Here is a 21,276-nt window from a genome sequence, read left to right as displayed (position 1 = left end):
ATAGAGCAGAGTGGAGTTAGAATAGAATAAAAGCATAAACCATTATTTCAGGATGTCTGAAATAATTCTGCCTCGTTTCATTGTCAATAATTCTTTTCCAGTAATACATTATTGCCTCAAATAGCAATGTTTGTAGTTATTCTATCTGAGCCAGTCAGAGGCTGTTTTTATGATGATACTTCAATTTTCAAATCCTCCGCACAAACATTTCTAAAGTTTTCATTATTTACAGTAATAAATGATTTAAAGTAATTCAGCATTTTGTTCTCCTTCACTATACTTTTTGGTTCTAAGTATTCTTCCCCATTCATCATGAGAGGGAATCTTTTTTTTTCTAGGCTGTTTTTATAAATTGAATGTGGAATAAGATGGTTTTTTCTCCTTCCTCAATCCACTTGGCTCTGGACCTTATAAATACTCTCTGAGCTTTATTCAGATAAAATCTACCTGGATGTACCTTCCAGTGTACTTGTGCTTCTGAGAACTGAACATGACCCATGAAGCCATGACGTAACTTTAGCCACTGACGTTATTTTGCCTTTTAAATATGGCGACGACCACTTACAGGTATGTCGGCGCCCATATGCCGCCATTATTTGATACCGCACTGGCGGAGTTTCAATTTTGAGAGTAGTATGGCGCTGAACATGAGCAATTATGGCGGCAACCACTAACAAGTATGTCAGCGCCCGTAAGCCACAATCTTGATACCGCACTGGCGGGGTTTCAATTCTGGAGGACGATCGCACTGCGGATTATGTAGTCCTGCCTCCCACCGACAGTGGCGCTGTGATTGTGCTTAGGAACAAAATGGCAACGACCTGCAGGAAGCGGCCATATTTCATGTACTACCGTCTACCGAAAAATGTGGTGGCGATCACAAGGAAGCAGCCATATTGTCGGGATCTTGGATTCCTCACTGGCAGCTTCTCGGGTCCCGGGGTACGTCCTGCCTCGCGTCTGCTCTTTAGGGACCAACATGAATGTTGTGCAGTAAAGAAAAAACTAAACAAGAAAACCAACCAGTGCAAAGCTGAATATGTTAACAACAGAGGATTCATACAGCCGACATATTAAAATATTGAAGGTGTGTAGTAAATCACTGACCAATCAGCAGACGTCTCAAAATCAGACCCGTTCTATGGTCACACACACACACACACACACACACACACACACACACACACACACACACACACACACACACACACACACACACACACACACACACACACACACGTTTTAAGAGTTCATTACAGCGTGTGTGAAAAAACATTTATTAAAGTCTTACTTTTCTAAAAAAACAAAACTGAAGTGTTTCTTCTTTGTTAATTTAGTTTTTGATGTGAACCGTGGGAAGGTTATCCGCTCATCCACAGCTTCAAAGAAATGTGTTAAAAATCAATAACTACGCTGGTATACAGCTTAATTCAGTAAAATGAATAACCTTCCTTCTCAAACTAACATTTTAGCTCCTGCAACTTTTATCAATCTGTTTAGTGACATAAAAGATCTGACATGTTTAATTGTATTTTCAGCTAAACAAAAGAAACAAGCACTTTACAACATTATAATTAAACTTTTTGAATGAGTATTACGTCGCTCTCATAATGCTGGAAAATATCAGAATATCACAAGAAGAAAACCATCAAAAACAAGTTCTCCACCTCAAAAATACCTTTTTATTCTTTCAGGAACATCATGAGGAATAAAACCAGAATTTATAGTCAAACATGGCAAAGAATACAACAAAAAGACCAAAGTACTCACATGTGTAGCTCTCAAAAAAGAAACCAGTAAACGCATTTTCAGTTCATACAAATAAATTAAAAAACCAAAACAAAGAAAGGCTCTTAAATGGTGATTCAGGTAAATAGAGGAAAAATGGTGAACAAGTGAAGAAGAAAAGTGAAGTTATTCATGTTTGGATTTGTGTTGTAAAAAATAAAACAGGAAGTGGACGGCTCATCAGGACTAAAAAAATAAATAATCAAAAGAAGCACTGGATTTCTTAAAGGACATGGTTATATTTCTTATCTCATAAATGATCCAGAAATAACATGACGAAATAAGTGAAGTTGACAAATTTGAACACATTAAAGGTTGAATATGTAAAATCTAAGTAATCCCAGCGATCTACATTAGGAGGCAGCAGTGAGTCACATTAGCATCCATGCCACCTTCGATTGCAGCTCTTCTTGGGAGAAATTCAGCTTTGTAGCATCACAACCTCTTGTCTTTGTTCCCATCAGCAGAACATCTCCGTTCATCCCTGTGACGTTTCAGTGTTGCTGCGTGTTCATATCTTATTCCCTTCAAGCATCAACAGGAAGCGTCTTTAAGTTCTTGTGGTGCATTCAGGTGCTTCGAACAAATGAGCAAAAGAATCGCAAACTGAGGATAAAAAGAGTGTTCAGAACGACCACAGACTACTTCAGGTAAACCTTTTGAGAAATAACAGATAAGATGATAAACTATTGGGACAGAGAAGCATCTTTGAATATAAACAACAATCTGGCTGGACTGTTCTGGTCTGTTGACAGTTTAACATCGAAATCGTATGTGCAGGACTTGTAATGGTTGATACGGTAAAAGAACCGTCTGATTAAATCAGGATTTCAGTATTGAAATATACCAAAAAATAACCTAGAGTGGCTAATAAAATGTTTTGTATCTTCAATTGTAACTTCCAAAATTAACCATACGTTAGCAGTTTGTAGAAAATATCAGATTTCAATTAAAAGGTCCCATAATATGCAAAATTCACTTTCTAATGGTTTTCTAACTGATGGGTAATATGTTTCTCCATGGCCTGTATTTGAGGCCTCAGAAGTGAAGACAGTCCATATTCTCCCTCGCTTGTTTGCTCCACTTTTTAGTGATTGTGTTCATACAGGCGAATCACAGATTTTCCCTTCATGACATCATGCAGGGAAATAACCACTCCCTCTGGTAGGGGACACTCACATTGACCCTCCCACAAGCAGGTAAATGCTTGCAAAGATTACTGATGTACTGAATAATTTCAGTATAGAATGAAAAACCGTAACAGTTAGCAGACGTTTGCGTTAGCTCCTTGGTAGTAACCGTAGCAACACGCTAAAGACTGTGAAACGTCCTGCTGCAGCCACAGAGCCTCTCCTTCTGGGTCAAACTGCTGTGGTTGAAAAACAGTTTCTACCCGCCATAGTGACAAATCAAACGTAAACATTAGTCTTCTCCAGAGTTGCCAGATCTGACTCACTGTTTCCAGCACAAACACAACGTAAAACCTGCCCACTCAATAAAAACCAGCCCAAATCTCAGCCTCTGTAGGAACTCATGTTGAAACTGTAAAACTCTTATATGTGTAATAAAGTACACGTCATGAACACACAGCTGCACTAAATAAACAAAGAATGTGACATAAACAAGCTCCAATTGAGGGGAAACCTGCCCAATCTGGCAACACTAATCTCCTCCAGACACAGAAACAGCCCGTTCTCAATAGAACACACTCGAGGGACTTTAAAGGTGTGTTCACATTCCCCTGTTTGATCCGGACGAGAGTCTCTCCAGGGAAAAACCGATTTGTTTGGGCGATGTGAACAAGCCCACAAACTCTGAATGGCTCCGCCCCCTCCCAGGTGAACTGAGTCCCGGTCTATCCCATTGTGAAAGGATCCTTAGACTGAAGTTCAGGACCAAGGCTGGTTTGGGGAAACACACTTTGACTACAATGTTGTTGGACTTCTGACGTCGATGTGAAATTATTGAAAAACATATAATATAGGACCTTTAAATCCTGGTGAGAACATGACCAAGAGTTAAAACGTGGTAGCATGCTGCAGCGGTGAAGCAGTGGACGGATCATTGTATTTTATTGGACAGTAGAATGACACGAGACGGCCGTGTTGTTGTAACAGACTCTATTTAAATAAAGGGGATTTGATTGAATTGAAGTTAAACCCGACTCATTGAGGTGGTACAGAAACATTTGCAGGATTCAGTTCATCCTGTGTGTGTGTGTGTGTGTGTGTGTGTGTGTGTGTGTGGGGGGACATGTAAAGGCAATCAGAGGGGACATTTTTGCTCAGTTAGTGGACTTTCCTCTTCCTGGCGCGGTATCGTCTCCGTCTCTGCTTGTACAGATGTCGGTAGTTGATGAAGAGTCCTGAGGAGGGATGAAGAGCTTCAGTCAGTAATCGGCTCATTAACACGATTCTTCACAACAAACCGAATGTCTAGTTTGTTCGTGTTGCTGTAAAGATGAAGCGATTCATTAGCCTGGGAATCGTGCTGGATGTTGTTGCTAATTATTAAAAAAAACAACAAAGAAAAGCTGCAGACTTCTTTTTACTGCTTGGTTGCGACAGAAAATCCATTTTAATGCAGGAATGATTAGAATTTGGTTTGAGTTTCATTCATGCCTAAATGTCTTTTTTCCCTCTTTGACAGTTCCAGCAGTTAGAAACCTTTAGGGGGAGAATGGGGCTGATGCTTTGGCCTTGCAACACCAAAATCACAATATTTCACAGACTTCAGGCCTTTAAGTGAAAATAGTTTGCTTATGTAATCCGTTTCCATCTGAAAGAGGAGAACTCAAGCCTTCCAGATTGTTGTGATCATCTCCGACACATTCACTGTCTGCATACATTTGCATGTTAACATTCTGCACAACAAACTACTGCTTCATGCTTGTTTGCTGGAATAAATAAAACAAAGTTGGAGCAATTAAAAGTTACATGCATTTATTCCGACGCAAAACGTTTGTCGCATCTTTTCTCAAGTCAGCGAGGCCTTCGTTGGTGATTTTCGATGGTGGATGTCTCACCTAGAAACATGAGGACCAGGAAGATCTGCAGTGTGTAGGAGAAGCTTAAAGAGCGTCCCAGCATGGCGGGCAGCGGCAGGCTGAACAGGCGGCTCTCATCAAAGACGGGCAGCGACTGGATCACCGCCACCGCTGGGGGAGAAGCAACAAGCACCGCCTGGTGAGCGACAACACAACTATCTCCAACGTGTGCTGTGAAGCCGAGGAGGAGGCACTGACCTTCAGCTACGACCCCCAGCGGGTAGAGGGGGATCCAGAGGCTGTACCTCAGCCACGTCAGCAGCCTCCACTCGCTGCCCAGGCAGGCCAGCATGTAGAACGGGTATCTGGAACATGGAGGAGGGAGAGGAGACACGGAGGTCACGGCGGGAAGCGTTCTCCAGGAGAGCGGAGGAGCTTCACTGGAGCAAACCTGAAGATCTCGATGGTGCTCCACAGGTAGAACACAAAGAAGACCACGGGCTTGTTCTGCATCTCCTCCAGGCTGCCGAAGATGACGAACAAGATGACGTTCCTTCCTGCGAGCTGTGACATCAAACACTTCTTTATATCTTGACATTTATACATTTCTTCAGGAAAAGTTTTTCTTTGAGTGGTTTTTATTTTACTATATTTGGATTGTACCAGACTCATTTCCAGACTATAAACCGCTACTTTTTCCACAAGCTTTGAACCCGGCAGCTGAAACAATGAAGCAGCGAATTAATGGATTTTTATAGGTTAACGAGCGTGACACATGGGTGATGCGTTCAGGTGCATCACGTAACTCCGAACTTTCTCTTTTTTTTCTTTACATTTGGTGGGTGCGGGTTATATTCAGGTGTGCTCAATAGTCCAGAAATGATGGTAATTTCATACAGCTTGCATTAGGGCTGAGCAAAAAAATGTATTTAATCAATTTATTGAATTTGCGGCGAAAAACGATTGTTATTTTGCAAATTCTAATCCCCACACAGTTTTTCTGCATTTTCCGCGTTCCGTTCTACCATTCCTTGTGGGTTTCCATAGTTGCTGTTGCACTTTTGCTTCAACCTGGATAAAGTTGCTTGAATTTGTTGAATGACAGAGCCTCGTGTACTTTTTATTTTGGGATTGTTTATATGCATTTCAACTCTGAGGACAATCACAGTAACAAAGTTGCACTTTCGACAATATATCTGATGTCTGCAGTCATTTTTAAGTTCGAGAAAAAAAAAATCGAAAATCAAATCAAAACTCGAATTTATCCTTAAAAACAATCCTTTTTTTTTTTTTTTTTAGGCCGAACCGCCCAGCCCGAGCGTGCATATGGGATGTTTTGTGAATTGATAATAAAAGAGTTCAGCCTTATAGTGTGCGGCCTATCCCTCCACGATTCTCCTCAAACTGACTCTCCTGGATGTTGGATCACGTTTGTAGGCTCCCGTCTCCGTTTTACCTGGATCATCGCAGGAAAAAATCCAGTCTTGACCAGGCCCAACAGGGGATTGACGACCTCGAGCACGGCCATCATCTGGCAGAAATACATCATGTCAGCTGTGGTGTGGAAAGTGTCGTAGAACGAGTCTGCGAACGAGAGACAGACAGACGTGATCAGGCCATCATTTGCAAACCAAATCCCAGCTGCCTGCTTGTTTGGCTGTTTTTATTCAGACGATCCGACATGTGAATAGACCCTCACTAACAAAAACACAGAGCTCATTCAGGCCATTCTCTGGACCTCCACTTTGTTTTGTTTCACAGTGAGAGGTGCTCATTATGCTCCTCGCTGAGCAGGTTCATTTCTATGAAAACACTCCACGAATTAATCATTTCTCCACTGAAACTCAAAAGCTTTTGAGGAAATACGATGTTTTACATGTAAGACATGTTTTATTCATTCTGTTCCTCCACAACAGGGGTGTCAAACACGCAGGCCAGCAGTGGACCGCCAGAGAGTTCAACCAGGCCTGCCAGATGAAAGTTTCCAGCTGTGAGAAATGATGACAGTAATATATATATTCATATATAGATTTGATATATAATTGACCACCGGGGGCGCACTTTAGTCTGTATTATGTGTTGAGTCAGTTCAGGTGATCAGGATTACTACACGGATGTAGAAATGTGTCGTCATTAAATATAATTTCTGATCCTAATATTTCTGAGTTCCAGCGACATGCAGCCAAATGTTTTCAGCCTTTGAAAATGAAAATAGTGTAAAACTGTAAGATAAAAAGCACATGTTGAACCGAGGCTGAATATTGATGAATTTGCAGTTATTTTATTCAAATCTCAGGTTTGTCATGTTTTGTAAAAGGATAGTTCCTTAAATGTGAACTTCCAAATAATATATTCAATCTTCGTTGCCCGAAAACAAAGAAAGATTTAGGGGTGTAGTTATTTACAGAATATAATGTTATTATTTACTGGTCCGGCCCACTTGAGATTAAATTGTGCTGCATGTGACCAATAAAGTAGGGAAGCACTGATACACGTTTTATCTCTTCCGATCTGATCTCGATACCCGAATTTGGATATTTGCCGATACCGATACTATTCCGATACCAGAGCTGTTTGCTTTAATATTATCATTATTATCATTGTTGACTTTATATGAAGCTGTAATAAACTCTTCTCTACAGTAAAGTATGAAATGTAGGAATGTATACATGTATTCTCTCAAAAGACAACTTGAGGTTAGTATCAGGTCAGAAAAGGAAGCAGTACAAAGTATTTTTGTTCCATGTGGACAATGTGGGGGTCTATGTGACGTCATCATCTCATAATAAACTAGTTCTACCTTTAAAAGCTCAATGACTTTATTTGTTTGTTGGGTTTTTTCTGTTCCATAATTATACTGTTATACTGTATACTGTTAAGTAAAGCCGCGCTTCAGTCCACTGTTTCCTCTGATGAGTTCAATGTTTGTTCTGATGATCGTTTTGGCCTCAAAGGTGTTTTGGTTTTACGAACCTTGACCGAGGATGAAGAGTCGGACAGTCATGTTGACGAAGATCCAGGAGAATCCCAGGAACTGCACCAGGTTGTACATGAACAAGTATCCTCTCTTCAGCCCGAGGTAGGCTGCCCAAGCAAAGGAAACTGGTATGAAATCAACTCGTTCTGCTGCTCTCTTATTTTGTGTGCAGGCGGACAAATGGAGGCCACTCACGATCTTTACGGGCTCTCATCTCCACCGAGATCTTGTTTAACTTCTCCTCCTCCTGAAAGAACAAGCAGTGCATCGTTTATTACGTTTACCTTTAATGGATTTAAGACTTCAAAAGAGAAGAAATCTTAAAAGTACAAATGCACGGTCCTTTGAGTAACTTAAAGGTTTATGTGAACCCACATTAAAACACATTTTTCTTGCACATCACATGATCGACGATTCTGGCTATTTTTTTTATTTTGTATATCAAAGAAGTTTTTGCAGCATAAGTACTGTCGAGCATGACCCAAGAGTTTGTTTATTTGATCATTAATTAAATTTATTTTTTAATGAACATAAAAGATCTGAACCCCCTTTTTGCAGTTTTGTACAATTACACAACATTTAGAGTACAAGAATATTTAGAAACTGTCATGAGCAGAGGTGTTGATCGATGCTGTTTAACATAATAAAGTTAGCACAGCTCTGGTCCACTTCCTGCATCAAGCACATTTTTCCGTGGAGAAAAGATGGCAACACTGCCCCCTAGCAGCCAGAGAGGGAACACTTTTTCAGTTAGCATCCTAACTGGCTAGCCTGTTACCACGCTAACATGAGTTAGCATCATCAGTTAGCTTTGTGAGTAAGTAGGCTAGAAAGCTAGCATGCTAGCACTAGCACTGACGAGATGCTAACGCTAGCTGTCGTCAGCAGCAAGAGGCAGGAACACAATAGTTCCTCAAAAATGTTTCTGGTTTATATTATGACTTCTGAACAAAATGTCTCTTGTTTCCACAGTAAAGACCTGCCTGGCAGGTACTTTATCTGATTTTACGTCTGAACAATGCATCGCTTGTTGTTCAGTTTGCATAGAGCTGAATGAAAAGGACTCGGGTGTAAAAAACTAAAAACTGAAACGATCATAACCGAGTGGATTCTAATCAAACAAAACCTGTTTACACTGAAAAAGTTGGATTATTGTTGACAGTCTGAAACGTCAATAGATAAACTCCCCCCACTGTTAAGTTCTCTCTTGCCTTTGCCTGAAGCTCCATCTCGGCGTCGGACTCGTCCAGCCAGCGGTCGAAGTCTGGAGCCAGGAACAGAGGCTTCTTCTCCTGCAGCGTCAGCCGGTCCCACCAACGCTCCTCCTGCTTCCTGATCTTGATGTCCACCTGTCGCTGGGTGGACTTATGGTTGATCTGGACACACAGAGGAAGGACATTACAAGAGGTTCGGGGGAAAACAAGGCAAGAAAATCCTGTGATCAGAAGTTATGAGTTAGTCAATTCCAGGGATGTGCGTGGTTTTGCTGGTTGAACATTTCAATAACCGCTGCGATAGTCAGCACAAAGACATTTGTCAGTTAAACTATTTAAACTACATAGCTGTCATGCAGCCACCTGCCACTAGTTGGGGCTGCAAAGATCGAGAATATTGTAGCTTTAAAACAAAGCAGAGAGAAGTTGCAGACATAATCTCTTACAAACCCAGTGTGGTTGATCATTTCATTCATCTAGAAATCGAAAAGAAAGCAGCATGTAGGTTTTGTCAGAACAAAAGTAGCATAATCACTCCACTGGATTAAAGTGCAATCACGTTCAACTCAAGCATTTAGAGATGCAGCAAACAACAACAGCTGCTGCTAGCAGTGTTAGCCACACTCAGGCTAATGTGGTTATTGTTTACCCAGAGACGCTGTGATCCTTCACGGCCTGAGAACACAACAGAGCTCTTCACACCCTCACATCTGCTTCCACTCAACTTCATTCAAGGTGAAGACTTCAGGTAATTCATTGGATGGATTTAGCTTTCTTTCTAGACTAGTTAACTCATGTTTAGCCGACGAGGAAACAAGGAAAATTCTGAATAAATGCCAAAAACTGTGATTGAACCACAAATATGTTCAGTTTCTCTCAAAACAACACAAACCACTAATCAGAGTGGAGGTGGAGGTGAACATAATAATATCAATCCATTTTTCACAATTAGGCCAGTTCTGTGATCATATCAGACTTGTGGTTTCTCTCTCTTTATTATTCCTTTAAATAAGTAACAGCAACAAGACCGACGAAAATAAAAACATAAAAACCTGAAACAGTCTGAGAACTGGTGATGGTCCCATTATGTGACAAACATGCACCTGTACATAAATACAAATAAAACACAAGATTATATATTTGTTCCAGTCAATGAAAGTGACTTAATAACAGTTAATAAAAACAATCACTAAGAAATGTCAACCTTTTGATTTTTTTTTTTAAAATTTGAACAGCAAGACAAAATGTGTGTCACTGTCCAATAGATTAAATTCAACAGTACTAATTATTGACAACAATGCTTAATAATGCTAAACATAACTAGTTAACCTTAATATATAAAAATCCCTCATAGATTTAGACCACCGGCTTTCTCTTGCAGCTTTCCCACATGCAAACAACATCAATTAATAAGACATTGAGAGGCAAATGAGCTCATAGAAACAGTGACGTCAAGAAAATACATAAAATATCAAATGAAAGTCCATGTTTTTGCTTCCAAATATACAATGGAAATGTGCTTTATTTCAGAGTTAACTGTGAAGATAAGCATTACACTCCATTGCTTGTGGTGATTCAGTGATGAAAGCATTCACAGCTATTCTGCAGATATGAGGGGCAGACGATGTCGTGTTGATGGAATAAGACGAGTCTTCTGTTGTGACAATTTGCTTAATGCGTGCATAAGAACGATCACATGTGATGGCGGACTTCAGTGTGCTGCAGGAGATGTAGAGTGGCAGTAAGTGCACTGCTCCAGCTTTAATTGAGTCCTGCGTTTGCAGAGTCAGGAAGCTGGAGGAGTTCGCATCCTGACTAGCATTGACTTCAGCCACTTAAAAAAAAAAAATCCTTAACAGGTTATAATGTATGAGGGGAAGACTCAGGCCCTGTTTACACGACAACGTTTCCCGTGACAACACCTAATCCGCTAAGAAAAAGGAGTGTGTTTCCACTGCAGCAGCGGACACAGAGACAACGATGTAGTTAGTCTGCCGGGCCACTGGAGGGCGCTGTTGCTTGATTTTGTAATGAAACTACACAGACGTGTTCAGAGAACAAAACACTATAAAGGTGAAGAAAATGGAGAGAACCTGACATCCGTATGGACTGATGACTCATCGGATGATATCAGGGAGAGTCTCAACTATTAAACTACTGATCTGGAGGATAAAACTAGAATATGGACCGCGGGTCGTACCACTACGGGTCGTACCACTACGGGGTCGTACCACTACGGGGTCGTACCACTACGGGTCGTACCACTACGGGTCGTACCACTACGGGGTCGTACCACTACGGGGTCGTACCACTACGGGTCGTACCACTACGCGGCCGCCATGTTTGTTTACAACTGGATGAGCAGGAGGGAGGGGGAGATGAGCAGTAACAGGCTCTGTAGCCTCCATCAGTCTCTGCAGGAGGGATTTGCACCATGAAAGAATCTTTCCACCTTGGGAGCCGGATTAAAAACTTTGCGGATACAGAGGATCAGAACACTGGTGTCGTGTAAACGGACCTCCCAAAAGTAAAGAAAGTTTTGTGGACACACTCGAATTCGTTGTCGTGTAAACGGGGCCTCAGTAGCACGTTTTCGAGAGGCTGCATTCATCCACTGGTATTTTTCTATTTGGTAGCAATCAGACGACAAAGGGAGAGAAATTATTTCTCTTTTAAATGTCTAAAGCTTCAATGCTTATGGATGTAGACTGGCCAAAGCTGCATCAACACCTCAGCAAGATCCGACACCAACAGATATAGAGCACAGCAAAAATATGAAAAAAGAAATACATCTGCATGCATATACATGAGAAAGGTTCAGCCACAGAAAGAAAATCAGCATCATCAAGAGTTATACTTTCTTGATCTTAGGTCTTCACATATACGTACATACGGGTGAAAAAGTAGAGTTTCCATTAAATAACTTAAACAATATTCCAGAAAGACAAAAGATAAAGACAAAAAGAGTGTTTACCTCAGGTCTAACAGGCTCTCGGAACTCCAAGCTGAACTCATATTCATTATCTCCTTTCGCACCATGGCCCTGCGCTGTGGGGGGGAATTTGATAAGCACAGTTCATTTCATTATTTTTTTTTTTTTCACCTTGAATTCAGGAAGAGAATCTCCTTTATAAAGGAAAGTACTGACCTTTGAACTGAAGCGTGTTGTTTTCTTGCAGGCTAATGTCGAGGTTCTGGAAAACACACACACACACACACACACACACACACACACACACACACACACACACACACACACACACACACACACACACACACACACACACACACACACACACACACACACACACACACACACACACACACACACACACACACACACACACACACACACACACACACACACACACACACACACACACACACACACACACACACAAAAGAACCAATATTTACCTGAAAGTAACACATAAGAATATCTGTTGTTGTAGACAGAAAATCTAATGTAAAGCCCAGAGGGGGATGGACAGAGAACAAACTTCTGCTCCTGAGAATAGAAACATTCAGAAATAGGTCACATGAATAGTTTCATCCTTTATAAAGTCCCACTTTTTCTGTGTATTATTTTTTTTGGAGAATGGGTGTTTGACTGTTTTCAGTTTAAATTACAAAAAGAAATAATAAAAGTCTAGAATATAATATTTGTTACGACGGCACTGCCATCAGCCAGGTTTGCATCGGGCCGCTGTCTCTCCAGGGGCTGAACAAGAGCCTGAACTACCATAAACCATCATGAATCTTTTATAAGACATTTGTCCGACAGATGCAGGATGCGGATGAAGCAGCCTGCGAATGTTGAGAAGAAGGAAAGCCTGTATTTCAAGATAGGAGCAACACAAACAGTCAGCTGGTGAAATGTCAGTAGTGACAGACGAGCTGGAGAGAAGGTGTAACACCTGAGCTTGGTCATTTGGAACAATCATGAGCGGCCGTGGCTCGTTAGTTAATCTGATCTGCTTGTCTTAACGCCCTCTGCACACACACACACTGCACACACACTGCACACACACTGCACACACACTGCACACACAGTTCTCTCTATTGCTGCAGGAAACTGAGAGACGCAAATCGAAGTGGTGGCAGATAAATTAAAGATGGCATTAGTCTTTCACTGTGATGATCCATTAAAGCAAACTATACAATTAACCATCACAATTCAACAATGCATATATACCAACAGTACGTTTCGTTGCAAGCTTTTCATATCTCTTTCATCAAATGTGAAGGCGTGTACACAACACTTCATGAAGGGTTCTGAAAATGAGTAAAAAAACTGCTGTGAAGTTCCTGTTTAAAAGAAAATTGCTCAATGTGGATAATGCAAGAAGAAGTACTCTCCCGTTCCCTCAACAGATGCAGATTTATCAATACATCAGAAATAAGCAAACCACAAAGAGACTTAGGCGACCACAATGAAACAGATGGAAACAGATGATACCAACAAAGGCATGAAAACTACCAGAAACACAAGACTTAACAAGAGATAGGATGCTTAAGAGGGAAAAACGAGATGCAAACAGACAAAAACAACCAAAATGTTAATCACAAGAGCACAGAATGCATAAAAAACTACCAATCAAAAGACACAAAACAATCACAAAAGATGCAAAAACTAAAAAAAAAGTAAAAAACACTCACAAAAGGATAGAAAAAGGCAACAGCCAACCACACAGGTACAAAGAGGCAAAAATTCAACTACATGAGCACGACAATCGAAGTTATAAACGAGAGACAAAAATACTTATAATAGATGACAGCAATAATGTGAAAAGACAAACTCACTCAAATGAGGTGTAAAATGCAGCTACAAAAGTCACACAATAAAGACAAAAACTACTTTAAAGAAAGCATAACAGCAATGGGGATGGAAAGAGACAAAAACAAGAAATAAGGGATGAAAAAATGGAACATGAGAGTACCAGTACCAGTACCACACAAAAAAAGAAGACTTGTGATGACGCAAGCGATGGAAAAGAGACACAATCCACAACAAAACAACAACAAAGACATTAAGGTACCATAAAGAGGCAGATTGGGATAAACCAAAGAGCAGAAATAACCACAAAGAAACACAAGAGATATGAAAAACTCACTGTGAGCAAACAGAAACAAGGACGTTTAACTGGTTTTCATATTGAATCAGTCTGAATTCAGACAAATATTGTAACTCACAGTGAAACTAAAAGCCGTTGATTGATATGACTTAAGATTACTATCGCACCTCAACTGAATAGAAACACAAATATCAGCTTGGCTCAACCAAAGTAATGAGGTGTAATAGAATTATATCTTTATTTTCAGTCCTAACAGCAGTAATAGAACTATATTTGTATTTCCAGTCCTAACAGCAGTAATAGAACTATATTTGTATTTCCAGTCCTAACAGCAGTAATAGAACTATATTTGTATTTCCAGTCCCAACAGCAGTAATAGAACTATATTTGTATTTCCAGTCCCAACAGCAGTAATAGAACTATATTTGTATTTCCAGTCCTAACAGCAGTAATAGAACTATATTTGTATTTCCAGTCCTAACAGCAGTAATAGAATTGTTTTTATTTTCGGTCAGTTTGACGTTAGAGGTCATTTCATCGCGAGCATCACATAGCTCAGCGCAGCTAGCACAAAGCGGATGTTTAAACAGCGGAGGCGATATTAACTATTCACTTTAAACACACGACACGAAGACAATAAATACAACGGGGAGGACTTTAAACCGTTTATGTGAGGAGAAGACGAAGAGAAGCGTGAGTTTGAAGGAGCCCTGGTCGCGGTGGTGGTGGTCCTACCTTAGCGTCGCTCAGTTCCACCCGCAGCAGGATCTCCCCGTGCCGCTGCGCCCAGAACACGTGAGGAGTCAGAATCTGCATCTTGTCCGGCTCCTGGGGGCTACATGGCACCGCGGCCGAGGAAATACGCCCAGAACACCAAGAGAAGTCCGCCACGGACACTCAGACACACTGACACAGTGGACGGATGAGGATGGAGAGCACATCCGGGAGGAGGGACTCTGCTACTTCAAAGTAAGACTCTAAATTTCCGCCGAGACCGCTTCAAAATAAAATGAGATACATCTCAGGAGGGTTAACCCACAATCACGATTAATGTAATTAAAATGTTTAACGCAATCGACCCGTCTGCAGAATGACTCAAAATACATAATAAGTCACAAGCGGCGCATGTCGGGCAGTTTGTCCCATCAGAGGTCCCGTCGCCCAAGGCCTGCGCGCATGCGCAAGCAGCGGTTGACCCGGTAATGAAGTAGACACTCAAATTAATGAAGATGAAAGACACCAAACAGCAGATCGGCCCTCTCGATGGCAAATTCGAGTATAAAAAGAACGAGGACGGAACCGTTGACCGACAAAAAGTATTATGCACATTCTGCTGGAAGGAGTTCTCGTTTCACCGGAGCACGTCCAGCTTGAAATACCACATTAACGCCAAGCACACGTTAGTCGGGGATTCTGGCAGCACTCTGGCTAACGCGTCGCCCGGCTTGCAGCAATCCATCCTCACGGAACGACGGGACGTCAGTAAGTCTCCCTCGGACACACGTGACTAACATTAACCCTAGACATCGGTGCAGAACTGCTCGGTGACATGAATGAGGAAGAATATACCCAAAGGTTGTGTTCAAACCACAACATGAAGCACAGGAAACATTTCCTGTCACGTTTTTATGAATAACAGTAAACCACCAGAATGTTTAGTTCGAGCAGTGCAGAGTCTCGATCCTAGTGGTGGGAGAATCAATAAGGTCCGTTTTTATGATCCCTTTTCACTACACAACTTTGTTGTTATGCTCTGCTCTTCCTCCTCTTCCTGCTCTTCCTCCTCATGATGATGGTTCGTGTCCGTCTGTCCACAGGATAATTCAATCTCCCGCTTCCCAGTCATTGTTTATGTGAGACGCCCCGCAGTGCATGCTGGGTGCGGCTACTTTGCATAAAGAATAAAAAAAAAAATCATTCATTCATTCGAAGTTGAGTCAAACCAACTTAAATGAGTCACAGGAATCTGACTTTATATGAACATATGAACTGCAAAACTTTGAAAAAATGTCTAAACAATGACAGATTCTGCGGCTGCGCAGCTTCATCCTCCCCTCAGATGTTTTCAGAAATACTTTTGCTCTAAAAAACTTGTGTATTGACTGTCAAAGTAACATCAGTGTTCTTTCATTTAGGCTACATGCAAATGGGTTATGGAGTTCATTATTTTACTGTAGTTTCACTGTGTAGGGAAAAGAGGATTTATTGTTTGGTTTATGAACAAAAAGCTTCTCAGTTCTGCAGTGATACTTTTGTGGAATTTTCTTTTACCCTGTAAACATTGAGTTGATTAATAAAAAGAAATAAGTCATTTTTATTAGTCTACAATCTGTGTCTTACATGTTTTATGATCATAACCATAAAAAATAAAAAGTGGGGAAAATAATCAAAATCATTCATAGTCCAGGAACATTATATAATTTGTATTCACATTTGCATATTGATGATGAATTGGTTTCATGAACAATGACATTTTGTTCTCCACTACACCAAAGTATTAGTATCTGCAATACTTGTCCAGTACCAGCTACATACCTAATAAATGAAACTGTTTTTCCATTCAACTCCAACCAGCAGAGGCTTTTACATTGACACACTAAACAGGAGCACCATGGCAGGACGACTTGAGACACAAAACCCTCTTCACTCCAGGTTGCAAACTTCAAAATATTAAACTAAACTAGATCAACTAATTAACCACACAAACTAATCAACAAAAACACAACACAACACAATCATTACCAACACTAACAAGCCTAATTAAACCCCAAATAAAGACATTTGAAACACCGTCAACCCAACTCCCATAATGCATTGCAGCGCTGTATCAATTCACTAATGCACTGTGAACGTACGGATAGCATTTAGCATAGCACGGTTCCGTCCAAAGGCAGCGTAGCGATCTGACTTTTTACCTAAATGACTTTCATATTGGAGAACTGACTGCGCATGAGCAAACATCCAGACACTGGATGTGACCGGCAAAGGCAGAGCAGCAGTGTGGCCTTCAGGAGAGGGTGTGGCCTTCAGGAGAGGGAGAGGGTGTGGCCTTCACGGAGAGGGTGTGGCCTTCAGGAGAGGGTGTGGCCTTCACGGAGAGGGTGTGGCCTTCAGGAGAGGGTGTGGCCTTCAGGGAGAGGGTGTGGCCTTCAGGAGAGGGAGAGGGTGTGGCCTTAACGGAGAGGGTGTGGCCTTCAGGAGAGGGTGTGGCCTTCACGGAGAGGGTGTGTCCTTCAGGAGAGGGTGTGGCCTCAGGAGAGGGTGTGGCCTTCAGGAGAGGGTGTGGCCTTCACGGAGAGGGTGTGGCCTTCAGGAGAGGGTGTGGCCTTCAGGGAGAGGGTGTGGCCTTCAGGAGAGGGAGAGGGTGTGGCCTTCACGGAGAGGGTGTGGCCTTCACGGAGAGGGTGTGGCCTTCACGGAGAGGGTGTGGCCTCAGGGAGAGGGTGTGTCCTTCAGGAGAGGGTGTGGCCTCAGGGAGGGGGTGTGTTCTTCGAGAGGGGGTGTGGCCTCAGGGAGAGGGTGTGGCCTCCGGGAGGGGGTGTGGCCTTCACAGTAAGACAGCAGGAGTGACTTATGCAACCTCTCTGCCATACCAGGAGATGGCGGTGTTGAGTCATTTGGGCTATGAAAAGCACAAAATGCTGACACTTTCAAACCTAAAGGTACTGTAAGGTACCGGGAATTAAAAAATAAATTATAATTTAATTATATTATAATTAAAACAAATAATCCAAATGAATATTTCATTAATTTTAATACAGCCTTGGGTAGCTACTGCCTACCCTGACTGGACGTCACTGCCCAGTATTCACCTAGTGAATTTGCAGCCTGGCCCAGTCCTAAGGACCCATCTCCTCCTGCAGTTCTGTGTGGGAATCATTTCATTGAAGGTAATTAATGAAATTGATTGTTTGAGAAAAAATGTCTCTTTCATATTGCCACATCCCCAGCTTCTTATGTAAAGCGTATTGACTGAAGTAGTAGTATTCTACTACTTGTTGTTACAGGTTATTTCCCCCGAATTTAATATATACTCATCACATTCTATATAGCAAGCATCTGCACATGTTTTCTTGTGAAAATGTTTTTTTTTTTTAAATGTGTATATGCATGCACACACAAACCAAATTTTATGAATCCATTTAATAAGAATGATCTTAATGATTTTGTGGGGTCACTTGTCCATGAGCCAGCGGGCAACCTGTAAGGACGGTCAATCATGCCTGCCGTCGCAAGGTTTAGCTTGTAACGCGTCTGCGCTGTCGGCAACGTCGTTATAAGACATGAATGACTTGTTACGACACGTCATAACACTGAACAGAAGAAGTGGCGACGGTTCATCTTCCATATCCTCCACCCACCACGCGTTTGTTTTCACCGGTGCCTGAATCGGGTGAAGCTACGAGGCCATAATATTGAGAATTGTCATATGGATTTTAACAAACTGCTGACCCATTAATATCGCCAAGCACACAGGCCTTACAAAGACTTAGCAAGTTGCCTCTCAAGACGCATTAAACAAGGCTCCGTCAAGAAGCCCAATAATGTCAAAAGTCATGGACTCTAGGAAACTGAAAAGGAAAAGAAGCAGGAGGGGTTGGCTGGAGCCAGGCTTGTCTGCGTGACAGCAGGAGACTTCTGTGAGTAACAGTAACTATCTTGGTGTAATTGCATATCTGGTTTCTGCGGCATGGGAATTAAAGGACATTCTCATTGAGAATAATGAAGACAGAGTCGCGTCGCAGAGGGCCGGTGCTGAGCGCTTCTTGCAAATATCTCGCCACTCCTGAAACCGCTGTTCTCAGAAAACCGACGACTCAGTTAATGTATAACTTGTGAGATGGTACAATATTAATTCACCAGACAATATAAATGGACAACACTGATCGCTCCAGTTCATGTCAGGCAGGGAGCTTCCTCGGTGCCTTACTTTACTTTTTCTTTTGAGGCTCCGCCTCCCGTGTGAACACACTTTGTGTGGGAGGATTAATTCCTCACCGTAGTTCCATGAACTCCATGTTTCTGCAGGTGTGCCGTGTGTGACCATTACTATTATTCTTGACTTCATTTCAGACGCAACCCTCGTGGAGCTGAACGGAGTTGGAAACGAGTCGGCGTTAAGGACGTACTTCAAAGAGGTCAGTGACGAGGATTTATTTCTGCACACTCTCTGTTGTGTGGATGAGATCAATGGAATATATTTGTTATTGTTCGCAGTTTAAAAAAAAAAAGAAGGTGGGGGGGGGTTGTGTGTGTGTGTGTGTTGGGGGGGGGGATCTTTCAGTGAGCCCATGTTAAAACCCATTTATCCAATAGAGGATAACAGTCTCACTAAAGGTGGTAATCTGCTGGTTTTACTAATAAGTGTGCTCAGCTGCTCTCGGTCTATCAGTAATAAAGAGCTATGCTTGTTTTCCAGGAAGAGGAAAGCCCGCCTCAGGCTGAGCCTCAACCCTCCACCTCCAGAGAACCCGCAGAAGATGTAATGACTGTTCAGTTTAAAGCGAGCCATGAACGGCGGCTGTGTGTTTATGCTGAAGCATCTGCATGTCTCTTTGTTTCAGGTGGCAGCCGACTCTGTGAGGCAGCTCTACAAAAGAAAGCTGGAGCTCGACATCGAACACAGAACACTACAAATTAAAATAGCCAGGCTGGAGTTGGAAAAACTCCAACAGGAAAAGAAGGTAATTCAGTGACGTAGGGAGGCTTGTGTATTTTCAGGAGCGGTTCCTGCAGATTTTACACGGTCAAATTCAAGCACTCGAGAAACCTTGAAAACACAAGAGTGAAAATCAATTGAGGATTTCAAGCACCTGAATGAAACTAAAATGTGTTTTCTTTTTCAGGAACGGGAGAAAAGAAACAAGTGGTTACTAAAATAGAGCCAAAAGAAATAAAAACACTTTGTTTAACTGAAAAACTGCCGTCATTGCATCTGTCAGAACCGTCCTTGCTGGGTGATGGAGGGTGATGGAGGGTGATGGAGGGTGATGGAGCGTGATGGACGGTGATGGAGGGTGATGGGCTCCACCACGTCACGGGCAGCGGGTGGGGGGGGGTATAACAGCACTCCACTGAACTCCTCTGAAGACACAAGAAAGGCCCACAGAGTACAGTTTCTGAACTTTGTTCAGGTTCAACGACGCGGACGCCATGTCGGACCCGAGCCACTTTGCCACGAGGCTGGTGACCACCCGACGCTCACAGGTCGTCTGCAGGAGCATGTGAGGTTCACTTTAGTCAATAAGCAGTTGAAAAGACTAGAATGTAGCTCACCTGTAACCAGTGCTCTAAGTGGGGAACAACTCCTCCTGGTGACCTGCCGTCAGTCTCTCATACAAATATGGAGAAAAACATGATATTCAGTGGTACGTACAGACGTTTTGTACGGCAGGTGCTCAGGGTAAAATAAGGCACCTAGTGCAGTGTGTGGATCCACCGGCTGCTTTATTACAATAGTGTGAGATTTAAAAGAAAAGAAAAGATAAATACATGTAAGTAATAAGATATCATTTATTTATCTCACATGTGGAGACATTTGCAGTGGTAGAAGCACACATAGCAGAAACTAAAAAAGCAGATAAAAATACAATATAATAAAAAATATGCACACGGTGTCTATAAGTGTGGACATGTACAGAATATGGGGGTGGATGTATTTTACATAGTAGATACGTTTTTATAGATTATCATTGTTATTGCACCACTTCTTGCCGAGTTGGAGTGGAGTGATATTGTCCGGTGGTGGTGTGCAGTGGTCTCCTGGGAGCAGGCTTGGTTGGAGAGTCTGACTGCAGCAGGGAGGAAGGACCGGCGGAGTCTCTCCTTCAGACACCGCGGGTGGAGAAGCCGGTCACTGACGGAGCTGCCCAGTGATGTGACGGTACCATGTAGGGGGTGGGAGACGGTCTCCATCAGGGATGAAAGCTTCTTCAACATCCTCCTGTCTCCCACCACCTCCACAGGGTCCAGGGGCGGCAGCCCAGGACAGAGCTGGCCTTCCTCACCAGTTGGTTCAGTTGGTTCCTGTCTGCAGCCGGAGTGCTGCTGCTCCAGCAGACCACTCCATAGAAGATGGCTGATGCCACCACTGAGTCATTAAAGGTCCTCAGGAGCGCCCCCTGCAGTCCAAAGGACCTGAGTCTCCGCAGCAGATGGAGTCTGCTCTGGCCCTTCTTGTAGAGAGCTTGGGTGGTGTTGGGCCAGTCCAGTTTATTGTTCAGGTACTTATAATGG

The 21,276-nt window shown here is 42.3% G+C and overlaps 2 protein-coding genes across 2 annotated transcripts; one reads left to right on the top strand and one right to left on the bottom strand.

The window, feature by feature from the left end:
• Positions 1-1,668: 1,668 nt before the first annotated feature.
• Positions 1,669-15,276, bottom strand: LOC308106693 (very-long-chain (3R)-3-hydroxyacyl-CoA dehydratase-like). Its single transcript, XM_080458581.1, has 11 exons — positions 14,776-15,276; positions 12,114-12,159; positions 11,940-12,013; positions 8,963-9,127; positions 7,947-7,998; positions 7,748-7,858; positions 6,231-6,358; positions 5,226-5,338; positions 5,033-5,139; positions 4,814-4,945; positions 1,669-4,153 (listed from the first exon to the last, which is right to left on the bottom strand). Exons 1-11 carry the CDS (start codon positions 14,854-14,856, stop codon positions 4,077-4,079), a joined length of 1,086 nt encoding a protein of 361 aa, XP_080314707.1. The 5' UTR covers positions 14,857-15,276; the 3' UTR covers positions 1,669-4,076.
• Positions 15,217-19,955, top strand: LOC308106695 (uncharacterized protein). Its single transcript, XM_080458583.1, has 5 exons — positions 15,217-15,522; positions 19,114-19,178; positions 19,460-19,522; positions 19,605-19,724; positions 19,887-19,955. Exons 1-5 carry the CDS (start codon positions 15,264-15,266, stop codon positions 19,920-19,922), a joined length of 543 nt encoding a protein of 180 aa, XP_080314709.1. The 5' UTR covers positions 15,217-15,263; the 3' UTR covers positions 19,923-19,955.
• The last annotated feature ends 1,321 nt before the right edge of the window (positions 19,956-21,276 follow it).

The sequence above is a fragment of the Lipophrys pholis genome (assembly GCF_963383615.2).
Source record: "Lipophrys pholis genome assembly, chromosome: 2".
Classification (NCBI taxonomy): Eukaryota; Metazoa; Chordata; class Actinopteri; order Blenniiformes; family Blenniidae; genus Lipophrys; species Lipophrys pholis.
This window is presented reverse-complemented; position numbering and strand designations above follow the sequence as displayed.

Bases quoted from the DNA above. Each gene is read 5' to 3' on its own strand.
- LOC308106695 (XM_080458583.1), top strand. From the start codon at position 15,264: ATGAAGATGAAAGACACCAAACAGCAGATCGGCCCTCTCGATGGCAAA. The intron at 15,523-19,113 runs GTAAGTCTCCCT...ACTTCATTTCAG, and splicing joins CACGGAACGACGGGACGTCA to ACGCAACCCTCGTGGAGCTG. The intron at 19,725-19,886 runs GTAATTCAGTGA...TTTCTTTTTCAG, and splicing joins AACTCCAACAGGAAAAGAAG to GAACGGGAGAAAAGAAACAA.
- LOC308106693 (XM_080458581.1), bottom strand. From the start codon at position 14,856: ATGCAGATTCTGACTCCTCACGTGTTCTGGGCGCAGCGGCACGGGGAG. The intron at 5,140-5,225 runs GTTTGCTCCAGT...TCCATGTTCCAG, and splicing joins AGCACCATCGAGATCTTCAG to ATACCCGTTCTACATGCTGG. The intron at 4,154-4,813 runs GTGAGACATCCA...ATCCCTCCTCAG, and splicing joins CCTGGTCCTCATGTTTCTAG to GACTCTTCATCAACTACCGA.